At 38.4% G+C, this 14,209-nt stretch overlaps 1 protein-coding gene across 1 annotated transcript; it reads left to right on the top strand.

The window, feature by feature from the left end:
* Window positions 1-5,830: 5,830 nt before the first annotated feature.
* LOC121778888 (serine/threonine-protein kinase-like protein At5g23170) lies at window positions 5,831-6,331 on the top strand. The gene has a single exon (XM_042176282.1). The coding sequence runs from the start codon at window positions 5,831-5,833 to the stop codon at window positions 6,329-6,331; it is 501 nt and encodes a 166-aa protein (XP_042032216.1).
* The last annotated feature ends 7,878 nt before the right edge of the window (window positions 6,332-14,209 follow it).

Here is a 14,209-nt window from a genome sequence, read left to right as displayed (position 1 = left end):
TGCATGCAACACAAGATAGCGAGCTATAAAGGAAGTCGTTGGAAGTTGGGAGTTAAGTAGGAGTTAGTTGCTGTGTAACTAACTCAAGCCAGCTGGCAATCATCGCGTGAGATATGACGTGTTGCAGCCAATAAGAGTCGAGCACGTGGCTGTTAGTTAGTTAAGTGAGCTAAGATGAACAGTATAAGTAGAGGAGTTGCTTATTTCTTTCGGTTATGTTGAGTATAGTGTTGAATTGTAAATCGGAGCTTAGATCGTGGATCTAGTTCCTCCTCTTCGTTTGATTGTTTCTATCGTGTAACTTCTTGTTGATTCAATAATACGATCCTCGATTGTTCATTCAAGAGTTGCTTTGCGTATTATCGCTGAGTTCGGCAATGCCGAACTAAGAGAGGGAGACCGAGAAGAAGTCACTGAGTTCGGCAGTGACGAGCGAAGATAGGAAGACCGCGAGGAAGTCACTGAGTTCGGCAGTGACGAGCTAAGATAGGAAGACCGCGAAGAAGTCACTGAGTTCGGCAGTGGCGAGCTAAGATAGGAAGACCGCGAAGAAGTCACTGAGTTCGGCAGTGGCGAGCTAAAATAGGGAAGCTACGAGCTCGGATCGTAACAAGTGGTATCCAGAGCAGTCGATCTCCGGAAACTGGAACGGTGACGCGAGGCGCTGAAATGGAGAAGAAAATGGCGGAATTGATGGATCAGAAGTTAAGTGAGCGTGATCAAGTCATTCATGAGCAGGAAATCCAAATTTTGGAATTGAGGCAAGCAATCGCTACGATTAATTTGCAGAATCAGAAAAACAACGCAGCAATGGATAATGGTGAAGGAAGTAGCGAAGGAAAATCAGATTGGGGAAGATCTACTCGATATGAGTTTCCTAAATTTGATGGTGAAGGATTTGAAGGTTGGATGATGAGAGCTGAATATTTTTTTCAAGTAGCAAGGGTACCAGAGGCGGAGAAAGTAAAGGTAGCAGCAATTCATATGGAAGGAAAAGCTCTCCAATGGCATAGAGGATTTTTGACTCTACATGGAAATGAGGCGTATGTTGATTGGAGATATTACATCTCGTGCGTAGCAGCTCGCTTTGGAGCTCATGCTTTTGAGGATCCGCTTGCTGATCTGAGGAATCTCAAACAAAAAGGTACGCTACAATCATACATGGATACTTTTGATGAGTTGTATCCGAGAGCTAATATAAGAGAGGATCAAGCACTTAGTTTTTTCTTATCTGGACTTATTGATGAACTACAAATGCCAGTGAGAATGTTTAAACCTAAGAGCTTGGCTGAGGCTTACTCATTAGCTAAATTGCAAGAACTAACTGTGAAGGCTTTAGGAATTAAGCCTAAGGTGATGCAGAGTAATGTGTATTCTAATAGCAGTTATTACTCGAGTAGTAAGCCCCTGGCAGTCACCACTAATACTAAACCTGTGGTGAATACTAACAATTGGAGTGGAGGTAATAAGGAGCCTAATCGTTTGGGTGGTGTTAGAGCTAGCACTAATCTATCACCCAAAGAAATGGATGAAAAAAGAGCTAGGAAGGAGTGTTTCTGGTGCACTGAAAAATTCACTCCTAATCATCAATGTTCTAAGAGGAAATTTTATGTTATACAACTGATTGAGCTGGGAGACACAGCAGAAAGTGAGGAACAAGCAGATTTGGCAGATGAAACAAGGGCTGGTGAAGAACCGGATCTCCAGCTGTCTTTACATGCTGTTTGGGGTAAGAATGGACCTCAACTGATGAGGATTAGGGGAATCTGTCAGAAAAAGGCTTTAAAGATATTAATTGATACTGGGAGTACTCATAACTTCTTGAGTTCCAGAGTAGCTAAAAAGATTAAGTGTGAACTCACTGCAGTGAGCTCTAAGGCTGTAGAGGTTGCTAATGGACAACTACTGCAATGCAATCAGAAATGTAGTAGCCTTGAGTGGGAAATGCAGGGAGCAACATTTCAAGCTGAGGTCTATCTTATTCATTTAGAAACTTATGATTTGATATTGGGTGGTGCTTGGTTGTCTACCTTGGGTGAGATTACATGGGATTTCAACAAGCTGACTATGCAATTCAAATTATCTGGTGCGGTTGTGAAGTTGCAAGGAGAGCTATGGTCACCAAAATCTGATCAATTACATTGTTTACATATCTGCAACCTGCAAGAAAAAGATGAAAATGAAAGAAAGATCAGCCAGCTGATGCCTTCAATAGAAGAGGAAATTTCCTTCTGTTATGAGATCAGTACAGAGGAAATATGGCCAGAACTTAAATTGATATTGGATGAGAATGAAGCCATATTTGCAGAGCCAAGTTCATTACCACCACCGAGGGAGCAAGATCACAAAATCATTTTGAAAGAGGGGTCTAATGCTGTCAACATAAGGCCCTATAAATATGCTTCCAAACAGAAAGATATCATTGAAACTATGATTGATGAAATGCTGAAATCTGGAGTTATAAGGCATAGTGAGAGTTCCTTTGCTAGCCCTATTGTTTTAGTCAAGAAGAAGGACTCATCATGGCGCATGTGTGTGGATTATAGAGCTTTAAATGCTATCACGGTTAAGGATAAATATCCTATACCGGTTATTGAGGAGCTTTTGGATGAGTTGGGTGGGGCTACTTGGTTTTCTAAAATTGATCTACGGTCTGGCTATTGGCAAGTTCGAATGAGGCTGGAGGACATCCATAAAACAGCCTTCAAAACTCACTCCGGTCACTATGAATTTTTAGTGATGCCATTTGGATTAACAAATGCTCCGGCCACCTTTCAAAACTTGATGAATTCTGTCTTCAGAGAGCATTTGAGGAAATTTATTTTGGTTTTCTTTGATGACATCTTGATCTATAGCAAAAGTAAGGAAGACCATGAGTTTCACTTGAAGGCTGTGATGAACTTAATGAAGCAGCACAGCCTTCTAGCTAAGAAGTCTAAATGTAGTTTTGGGTGTAGAAGGGTGGAATACTTGGGACATGTCATTTCTGCTGATGGTGTTGCTACTGATGAAGCCAAGATAGCAGCGGTTAAGAATTGGCCAAGACCAAAAACGATTAAACATGTTAGAAGCTTCTTGGGTTTAACTGGATATTATAGGCGATTTGTATACAATTATGGAGTCATTGCTAAACCATTGATAGAGGTGACAAAAGGTGCTGCATTTAGTTGGCCTGAGGAAGCACAAGAAGCTTTTGATAAATTAAAAAGTGCTATGATATCTGCACCAGTTTTAGCTTTACCCGATTTCTCCAAGGAGTTTGTAGTTGAAACAGACGCATCTGGAGTGGGTATTGGTGCTGTACTAATGCAGGAGAAACATCCTATAGCTTTTATCAGCAAAGCCTTAACTCCTAAACATCAAGCCCTGTCTGTGTATGAAAAAGAACTCTTGGCTATCTTGATGGCAGTAAAAAAAATGGTATTACTACCTGCAATGTAGGAGGTTTATAATCCTAACTGATCATCAGAGCCTCAAATATTTGGTTGAGCAGAAGTTGACAACTCCAACTCAACAAGCTTGGATGACAAAACTTATGCAATTCGATTATGAGATAAGGTACAAGAAAGGATGTGATAATGCAGTGGCTGATGCCTTATCTAGGGTGCCAGAATCTATGATATTTGCTCTAACTTCTCTTATAATTCCCTTGGAATTAATTGAGCAGATTAAGGAATCTTGGAAAGCAGATCAACAAATTCAATTAATTTTGAATGCAAACAGACTGATACTACTTCTCACCCTAAATTTAGCTGGAAAAATGGTGAGTTAAGGAGAAATGGCAGACTTGTAGTTGGAAATGATGTATTCTTGAAGGCCAAAATTCTAACTATATTCCATGAGTCTGCAACAGCTGGCCATTCGGGTGTGTTGGGAACTTACAAGAGGATCTCTGCCTTGTGTTATTGGCCTAAGATGATGAAGGATGTTAAAGAATTTGTGAGGATGTGTGTGACTTGCCAAAGATATAAACCAAGCACTACTTCCCCGGCTGGATTACTTCAACCCCTGCCTATGCCTGCTGCAATTTTTACTGATATCACTATGGATTTCATAGAGGCTTTACCTACTTCGCATGGAAAAGACACTATATTTGTGGTGGTAGATCGGTTGAGTAAGTATGCTCATTTTATGGCTTTGTCCCATCCTTTTACAGCCAAGAAAGTAGCAGAAATATTCATGGATTTTGTTTTCAAATTACATGGCATGCCTGCTAAAATTGTGAGTGATCGAGGTGCTGTGTTTGTGGGAGCTTTCTGGAAGGAGTTTATGACTTTATTGGGTGTGGAATTGCTATATTCTACAGCCTATCACCCTGAGACCGATGGACAATCTGAGGTTGTTAATAGATGTTTACAATGTTATTTGAGATGCTCTATGGGAGAGAAACCACACTCTTGGGTTCAATGGCTGGGATTAGCCGAATATTGGTACAACACTACTTATCACTCGAGTATTCGGATGACTCCCTTTGAAGCATTATATGGATTTCCACCTCCTTTACATGTCCCATACCTACCTGGGGATTCAGATATTGAAGCTATAGACATTGCTTTGAGAGATAGAGAGGAGATGATTGTCATATTAAAGAAAAATATTGAGAAAGCTGCAGCAAGAATGAAGAAACAAGCTGATCTTCATCGTTTTGACAGAGAGTTTCAGATTGGTGATTGGGTTTGGCTGAAGCTTCAAGACTATAGGCAGAAATCTATTCGGGGCAAACACCACAAGTTCGAAGCTAAGTTTTTTGGACCATATCAGATCGTGGATAGAATGGGGAAGGTAGCTTATAAGCTGAATTTACCCTCATCAGCTGCTATACATGATGTCTTTCATGTTTCATTACTGAAGCCCGCTGCACCTCCTCTCGGGCCTATTTCAGATCTACCATCTACATCTCATATCAATGATGCTATACCACAAGCGATTCTGGATAGAAAAATGGTGAAGCGACACAATCAAGCGGCTACAAAATGGCTGATCCATTGGAAAGATAGATCCCCTGCCGATGCTTCTTGGGAATTCGCGGACGTGATCACCGAGCGTTTCCCTTGGTTCCTTGAGGACAAGAAACCTTAAGTCGGGGGTATTGTTGCATGCATGATCATTCATGCGTAAAATGCATGCAACACAAGATAGCGAGCTATAAAGGAAGTCGTTGGAAGTTGGGAGTTAAGTAGGAGTTAGTTGCTGTGTAACTAACTCAAGCCAGCTGGCAATCATCACGTGAGATATGACGTGTTGCAGCCAATAAGAGTCGAGCACGTGGCTGTTAGTTAGTTAAGTGAGCTAAGATGAACAGTATAAGTAGAGGAGTTGCTTATTTCTTTCGGTTATGTTGAGTATAGTGTTGAATTGTAAATCGGAGCTTAGATCGTGGATCTAGTTCCTCCTCTTCGTTTGATTGTTTCTATCGTGTAACTTCTTGTTGATTCAATAATACGATCCTCGATTGTTCATTCAAGAGTTGCTTTGCGTATTATCGCTGAGTTCGGCAATGCCGAACTAAGAGAGGGAGACCGAGAAGAAGTCACTGAGTTCGGCAGTGACGAGCGAAGATAGGAAGACCGCGAGGAAGTCACTGAGTTCGGCAGTGACGAGCTAAGATAGGAAGACCGCGAAGAAGTCACTGAGTTCGGCAGTGGCGAGCTAAGATAGGAAGACCGCGAAGAAGTCACTGAGTTCGGCAGTGGCGAGCTAAAATAGGGAAGCTACGAGCTCGGATCGTAACAGCAACGAAGCCCTGATTCTGTCCACCATCTCTCCCAACCCATGCACCATCACCTTTCTCGGCGCCACCCCCTCCAACAACGTCATCGTCACCGACTACATGCCCAACGGCACCCTCCACCACCTCCTCCACCTCTCCCCATCCCCTCCCCCCTGGCCGAGGCGCCTCGCCATCGCCCTCCAGCTCGCCGCCGCCCTCCGCCACCTCCACGGCTCACACCCTAGCATCGTCCACCGCGACGTCAAATCCGCCAACATACTACTCGACGCCACGTGGAACGCCAGGCTGGCCGACTTCGGGCTCGCAGCGAGATTGTGCGACGACGATGACATGGACACCAAGCTCCCCGCGGGGACCATCGGGTACATAGACCCTAGCTACACCGCTCCCGGAATGCTCACCGCCAAAATCGACGTCTTCAGCTACGGCGTCGTTTTGCTGGAGCTCGTCTCAGCGAGGAGGGTCATTGACCTGACTCAATCCCCGGCCTCCATTGTGGATTGGGCGCTCCCCCTGATCCACCAGGCCGGGGATTGGAGATTTGTGATAAGAGGATTCGGTTATCGATGTACACGAGACGTGCGGTTACGAACCTCTTAGGGGTGGCGGCGCGATGCCTGGCGCCCGAGGAGAGTAGTCGTCCCTCCATGAGTGAGGTCGTGTCGAGTTTGCAAATGACTCGTCCGTGGACGATGGATTATGTGAGAGATATGGTCCGATCGATGATGAGAAACGAAAAAAATCTAGGGTTAGTGGGGCGATAGTCACTAGTGGCGGTGGTAACAATAATTTCTCAAAAGGGAGATTGCTAGTTAGGGAAATCTTGGCTGATATTACATTGAAATGACAGCTTGGCATTTATATTAATTATTAGTATATATCATATTTGATGCTATTGTTATTGTTGTGTTGGTGTAGATTATATGTATGTAGAACAAAACATTTTGTTGACTTGTGCGAATTGTGTTTGTTTGTCAACTGAGATATAGTATATGTCAACGGTTATTGATCGGTATTTGGAAGATGGAATGATTCATATAAATAATTAAATGATTTATATATCATATCATATATGCGTGTAAATGGCTAGTTTTGGAATAAGGAATGTCAAACTATTAGTTGAAGACAAAAAATTGATCTAAACACTAGAACCCAACTATATAAAAGAAGTGGGAACATATCAATATCAAACCATAATTTAAATATGGGAGTCTCATTCATTCTTTCTGATGTTTACACTTCACTACTTCCTTCTCCATTTTTAATGGTAGACTTTTTTTCTATCTGACCTAGCCATATATATGTGTTAGTATATGAATAATACTAGTATTATATAGTAAAGTTGGGAAAAATAACACATATTTCAAAATCAGCATACCTTCCAACATGGATCTTGATTACCTACTTCCTTTTTGACTTGATTCAATTTGAATTTTGGTTTATAAGGTTCTAAGTCACGTGAAATGCATTCATACATATATTTCGAAGTTACACTTTTTTAGTTAGTCCAACTAATTGACTTGAGAGATTTTCTAAAATTATTGAAACTACTACTTTCAAATCACACTGGATTTTGTGTATACTATTCAGACGAATGACTAATGTAATTTGTTAGTGTCAACTATTAATTCCTACTAATATAATTCCATATGTAAATGCAAATTGCATGAATTATTTGATTGAAAAGATTTGTACTAGGTATAGTTAAGCCATATCCATCATTAAGTTATTAACTAACAACTATATATGTCGTGGTCTCGTGGAGTAGTATTTAATTTGAAAGAGGTATACGATCATTTTCCACCAACGCAACAGCTATATTACGTATTAATTCTTCTACGCTTAATTAATAGACAATAGCGATTGCTTGTAGACGAGTAAAGAATATAATACTATGATTATTAGGTGAGCAACAGCTAACTGATTAATAAAAATTGATATATACTAGTAGTAATTAAAAGAATTCAGTCTTACTACCATAAGATTTTTTGGATGATTTGTATAAGAAATATTTGGTTGAGACATCCAAATAATTATCTTTCCAGTAAATGAGAGGAATGAATGTAAGTTTTGGAGTATATATATAGGGTTGTAGCATACCTAATACCACCAAATATCAATCTTAGGGCCTTTTTGATACCATATAATAGCCCAGAAAACACCCAGTTTCTGGTCAAACTCCAGTGTTTGATGACAATTGAAGATTTTCGCATAGGCCATTGAAAAGGTGTGTGGCCCCCCCAAGCGCATGAAACTATTCCGGTGTACATCAGTTAATTTATCGGGGCTTTCTCATCCGATTAGTTTCTTACTTTGAAAGTTGTGTCCAGAAAATAAAATTCTACCACTATTGTCCCTCCACCAATTTACTCATCAACAAATTATTCTTCAAAGTTTCTTCGCCGGATAGTTTGAAATCGAGGTGGGAGATGTTGTTGGTCGCTCGATAAGGTCTTCAAATGTATTTCTGATTCCTTCTAGAAGACAGCCTGCCGTCGAAGCAACATAAGATGTATTGGGGTGCTGATATCGTTCATGTTCACTGATTTATCAGCTATAGAATTGGGGTATTTTTTTTATTAAAAATTGATAGATACTACCTCCGTCCCGCATTAACTGTCACATTTACTTTTCTGCACTCGTTTTGTAAAAATAATAATAAATAGTTAAAGTAGAAAAATAGTAAAGTAAGAGAGATAATAATGTAAAGAAGCCTCTTCTCTACCTAATTATCTCTCTTATTTAACTATTTCTCGACTTTAACTATTTATTATCGTTTTTATGAAATGAGTGCAGAAAAGTAAATGTGACAGTTAATGCGGGACGGAGGTAGTATGAGTTTTTGTATATCATAAAGGGAGCCCACGGCAAAAGAAATCACGAGCCTTCAAAAGAATCTTTATCTCCTTGCACCTTTCACGATAATTGCTTCTTGGTGAGAGGTGAAAAAAAAGGAACGATGGCCGATACAAAAAATTGCAAAGTTTGGTTGTTAGGTCTCGGTGGGGCAAAATAGAAAATCACCATTGATTTTAGGGATAGAAATATTAAATAGCATTTAATACAATATCAATAAACTAAGTGTTAAACTAATGTCAAGCATTGGGAAGTTTTTCATCCAGCAATTCTTAGGTGTATCAAACTCAAATATATGAATTCATTTTCTTTTGTTTCTTGGTCAAATTCTTATTTTGTTTCCTAACATGATTTGACCGACATTTTCCTCATGAGAGTATCAAACACGAACGTACGGTTGTAGTATAATTACTAAATAGTACAGAGTATCAAACTTAGGGTAGTATATCAAGGGCTCGTTTGATTAGATGAGTAGAGTAGGAAAAGGATGGAAAATGCTGATGTGGACCTTTCTAACCATCGTTTGTTTGCATTTGTTGTTTTTTATCAAGCCCGTTTGAAAAAACACGGCCCGTTTGAAATTAATGTTAGCTACTCATATTCAATTGGTAACTCTAACCCCCAAAAAAGAAGGTTTAGTGAGACAGAGTTTCATTGTTTGAAAAAGACTCCCCCTCTTCTTCCCCTTTTACCCTCTCTCTCCATCCTCATTGTTGCTCGAAGGCCACTGCAAAAACGCAGCAAATACGCCATAGCTGCAAAGAAAACTCCATACAGGTCAGTAAATCCAACCATTTTTGTTGTTGCGTAGACATTCGAGCTCGACGCTCTCCGTCGTGGGTAGATGGTTGTTGTCTGCAACATCTATGAATGACCCCCAATTTGATTAGACATGCAAATGAGATTAGATTTGAATTATATGGTGTTTTATTTGGTGCAGGTTCTACAGTTCAATTGTAATTAGGATTGTTACTAAATTCTATTATGTTATTCCCGTTTTTGATGTCTATTTGTGATTTGTACATAAAATGAATAATTTTTCCGTTTTCATTAGCAATTTTTTCCGATCTGGTTTGTATCTTGGTTGAATGGGAAAATTTGACTAGTAGGAAGATGTTTTGAAGGTTGATAACTCAGTATGTTTGCGTAATGTATGTTCATTAAAGCGGTTTGATTAGTCGCAGTGTATAATATGTGGTAAATTTCATTTTTTAGGACTTCGAATTTTGATGAGAATCTCCCAGTAGATAAAAGGCATAAGCTAACAGTTACAAATGAATGCAAGTAGTTATGCTTAAGTGTTGTTGGTTGCTCTGTGTTGTAGTTGTGTACAGGCATGGACAGGGAAAATAAAAAACGAAAGGAGATTGAAAATGTATTGGTTGTAGTTGAAGATTTGGTCCGTCGGCAGCGCCAACAATCTTTTCTTCTGCTCAGTTTGGCTGAGTATTTTAGTCGGCGGAGGAGTAGTGATGACGAAGATGATACAACCATGGTTACTGACTTGTTGTGGAAGATACCGGAGCAAATTCGGCGTATGGATAGACTAATACGTTTAACTGACACGGACTGTGTGAACAATCTCCGGATGGACCGTAACTGCTTTGGACGGCTGTGTCTACTACTACGTGAGCGCATGGGTTTGAAAGATCGAAAATTTGTAAGCGTTGAGGAGCAAGTGTCTATGCTCTTAAGCATCCTCGCTCATCACAAAAAGAATCGGATAATAAGGTTTGAGTATTTGCGATCCGGACAGACTGTTTCTCGATATATTCATGAGGTGTTAAGAGGGGTGATTGGTCTTCATGAGGTATTCATGGCTAAACCCACGCCCGTGGACGACGATTGCGACGACCCCCGGTGGAAATAGTTCAAGGTATTTTCATCAAAACGTCACTGAATTTATTTTCCAGAAATGCATTTCATAACTAAATTTAGATTGACTTGGCTGTTCGTATTTTATTAGGGTTGTCTAGGGGTATTGGATGGAACATATATCGATGTCCGTGTTAGTGTTGGTGATGCACCACGGTATAGAACACGAAAGGGCCACATTGCTACTAATATTTTGGCCGTCTGTGATCGTTTTATGCGATTTGTCTACATCCTAACTGGTTGGGAGGGATCAGCAGGTGACTCTCGTGTTCTACGCGATGCTGTCACACGGGAAGTTGACAAACTACGAGTCCCTAAAGGTACGACATCTATGCTGCACTCTGCGATCTTTATGCGGTAATGGACAATTGTTAGTAACTGATATCTCTCATTTTTTTCACGCGCAGGCTGTTATTACTTGTGTGATAATGGATATGCAAACAGCGAAGGATTCCTCACACCATTCAAAGGGGTGCGGTATCACTTGAAGGAGTGGGGACCTTCTGCGCATAAGCCCCAAAACCCTACAGAAATGTTTAACATGAGGCACACCATGGCGCGGAATATCATCGAACGTGCTTTTGCAGTATTGAAGATGAGGTGGGGGATATTACGCAGTGCCAGCTTCTACCCGATCACAACACAAACGCGTCTCATAATGGCATGCTTCATTCTGCACAATTTCATTCGAAGCCAAATGCAAGTTGATCCAGTTGAGTTGGAACTTAGTGATGCAAATGTGAACCTTGAAGACCTTGAAGATATAAATGGGGACATTTCAGCAGGGGCGGAAGGAGATGTCGTGGAGTATGTAGATGCAGTTGAATCTACTCCAGCGTGGAACCAGACCAGGACAGAGATAGCCGAGTTTATGTGGAATAATGCGTAGCTTAGCTAGTAGTTTAGTACTCTGCAAGGTTGTGCAATTTGTTTTATCTTCAAACCATTAGTACTTGGTAATCGATGATTACGAGCTTTCATTTCATTATTTTATAAATGACTTTGATGAACCATGTCCATCATTTTCTTGCCTATGTTATTTTTATTTTGATCACTAAAATACAATTATATATAGTTGGAAGTGTTATGCAAATAAGATATACTACCAAAACAGATCTACTTACAGTGCAATAATGGAAAATTATAGTTAAAATTATAGTTGATGATGTGTATAAGATGTAAGGCAAAAATTAAATTCAAGAAGCTTGATGTTTCATAGAGTTAGTTACTTTGTTAGATGAATGTTAATACAAACTTTGAAATTTTTTTAGGGAATGGATGAAAGAATCATTATATATTTTCTGGACATATTGATGAGTGGATCGTACATGTAAGCATAAATTGTAAAGCTATTGAATAGATTTACTACTTTAAAATAAGTAATCTACATAATAAATAATAATATATATAATGCAAAATAAGTAATACCATATCTAAACTCACGGCTAATCAAATCAAATAATAAAATAAACTAAAACTACAACTAACACAAAATATTATAAGCTGAAAGAAATTGCATATAAGCTGAAAAATGATACTTTAACGTGACAAAATGACATAAAACTGATAAAATGATATTTTTTCCCGATAGAATGATACTTTTAGCCTATAGAATGATACTTTCAGCCGATAGAATGATACTTTCAGCCAATAGAATGATAGGTATTTTTGGTGTATAAAATGACATTTTTGTTTAATAAAATGATACTTTTACCTTATAAAATGATAATCTAAGCGGATAAAATGACAGTTAGCTTATAAAAATTATAGTTTAGCTGGAGAAATTGCATATGAGCTGAAAAATGATACTTTAACGTGACAAAATGACATAAAACTGATAAAATGATACTTTTGCCCGATAGAATGATACTTTTAGCCGATAGAATGATACTTTCAGCCGATAGAATGATAGGTATTTTTGGTGTATAAAATGACATTTTTGTTTAATAAAATGATACTTTTACCTTATAAAATGATAATCTAAGCGGATAAAATGACAGTTAGCTTATAAAAATGATAGTTTAGCTGGAGAAATTGCATATAAGCTGAAAAATGATACTTTAACGTGACAAAATGACATAAAACTAATAAAATGATACATTTGCCCGATAGAATGATACTTTCAGCCTATAGAATGATACTTTACTTTCAGCCGATAGAATGATAGGTATTTTTGGTGTATAAAATGACATTTTTGTTTAATAAAATGATACTTTTACCTTATAAAATGATAATCTAAGCGGATAAAATGACAGTTAGCTTATAAAAATGATAGTTTAGCTGGAGAAATTGCATATAAGCTGAAAAATGATACTTTAACGTGACAAAATGACATAAAACTGATAAAATGATACATTTGCCCGATAGAATGATACTTTCAGCCTATAGAATGATACTTTCAGCCGATAGAATGATACTTTCAGCCGATAGAATGATAGGTATTTTTGGTGTATAAAATGACATTTTTGTTTAATAAAATGATACTTTTACCTTATAAAATGATAATCTAAGCGGATAAAATGACAGTTAGCTTATAAAAATTATAGTTTAGCTGGAGAAATTGCATATAAGCTGAAAAATGATACTTTAACGTGACAAAATGACATAAAACTGATAAAATGATACTTTTGCCCGATAGAATGATACTTTTAGCCTATAGAATGATACTTTCATCCGATAGAATGATACTTTCAGCCGATAGAATGATAGGTATTTTTGGTGTATAAAATGACATTTTTGTTTAATAAAATGATACTTTTACCTTATAAAATGATAATCTAAGCGGATAAAATGACAGCTAGCTTATAAAAATGATAGTTTAGCTGGAGAAATTGCATATAAGCTGAAAAATGATACTTTAACGTGACAAAATGACATAAAACTGATAAAATGATACATTTGCCCGATAGAATGATACTTTCAGCCTATAGAATGATACTTTACTTTCAGCCGATAGAATGATAGGTATTTTTGGTGTATAAAATGACATTTTTGTTTAATAAAATGATATTTTTACCTTATAAAATGATAATCTAAGCGGATAAATAGCTTTTTTCATCCTAAACTTCGATTAAAAATGATTTGACAAGTCATACATTACATACAATTAAGTTTCATACATTTCGCCAAAATATCAATGGACTTAGCCATCCAAATGTACTAATTCAGATCATAGTCATACATTACCACAAAAGCAGCTAAAACATGGCAACCTGTTCCTCGATTCCTAAACATCTCCCTATGTGCAGGCCACCCCATTCGACTTTCTCCATCCAATTCCTGATGCGGTTTTCGATGACATTTCAATTAGCACCATTTTGTCAATAAATGCTATTGCCTTATTTACGGAGTGAACAGTGCGGGCCTTAATAAAATGCAGGGTCATCCTCATTTATATCAAGACTAGTGAACACCCAAATATGAACATAAATGAAGCATAAACTGTCTATCTCTAAAGTAGTGAACACGTCCTTAGGACGGAGGGTGGAGGACCAAACCCACGGCCATACAAAAAATACAGACACCCCCTTGCCTATAGTTCTATTAGTCTGACATACATGCCTGAACAAAAGAGTAATATGAGTATCCAATAACAAAAGCTAGAGATCGAGGCTATTGCCGAGAGGTTCAGTTATAAGGCTTTTACATACAACCACTTAAATCAATGGATACTTGGAGCTACTAGGCTTTGGAAGTCCACCAAAACCATGTCGTCCCTTTGGTGTGCGATCACTTACCATTTTTTTC

The sequence above is a fragment of the Salvia splendens genome, chromosome 2, assembly GCF_004379255.2.
Source record: "Salvia splendens isolate huo1 chromosome 2, SspV2, whole genome shotgun sequence".
In the NCBI taxonomy this organism is placed as follows: domain Eukaryota; kingdom Viridiplantae; phylum Streptophyta; class Magnoliopsida; order Lamiales; family Lamiaceae; genus Salvia; species Salvia splendens.
The sequence above is the reverse complement of the archived record's forward strand: the minus strand, read 5'-3'. Positions and strand labels throughout refer to the sequence as shown.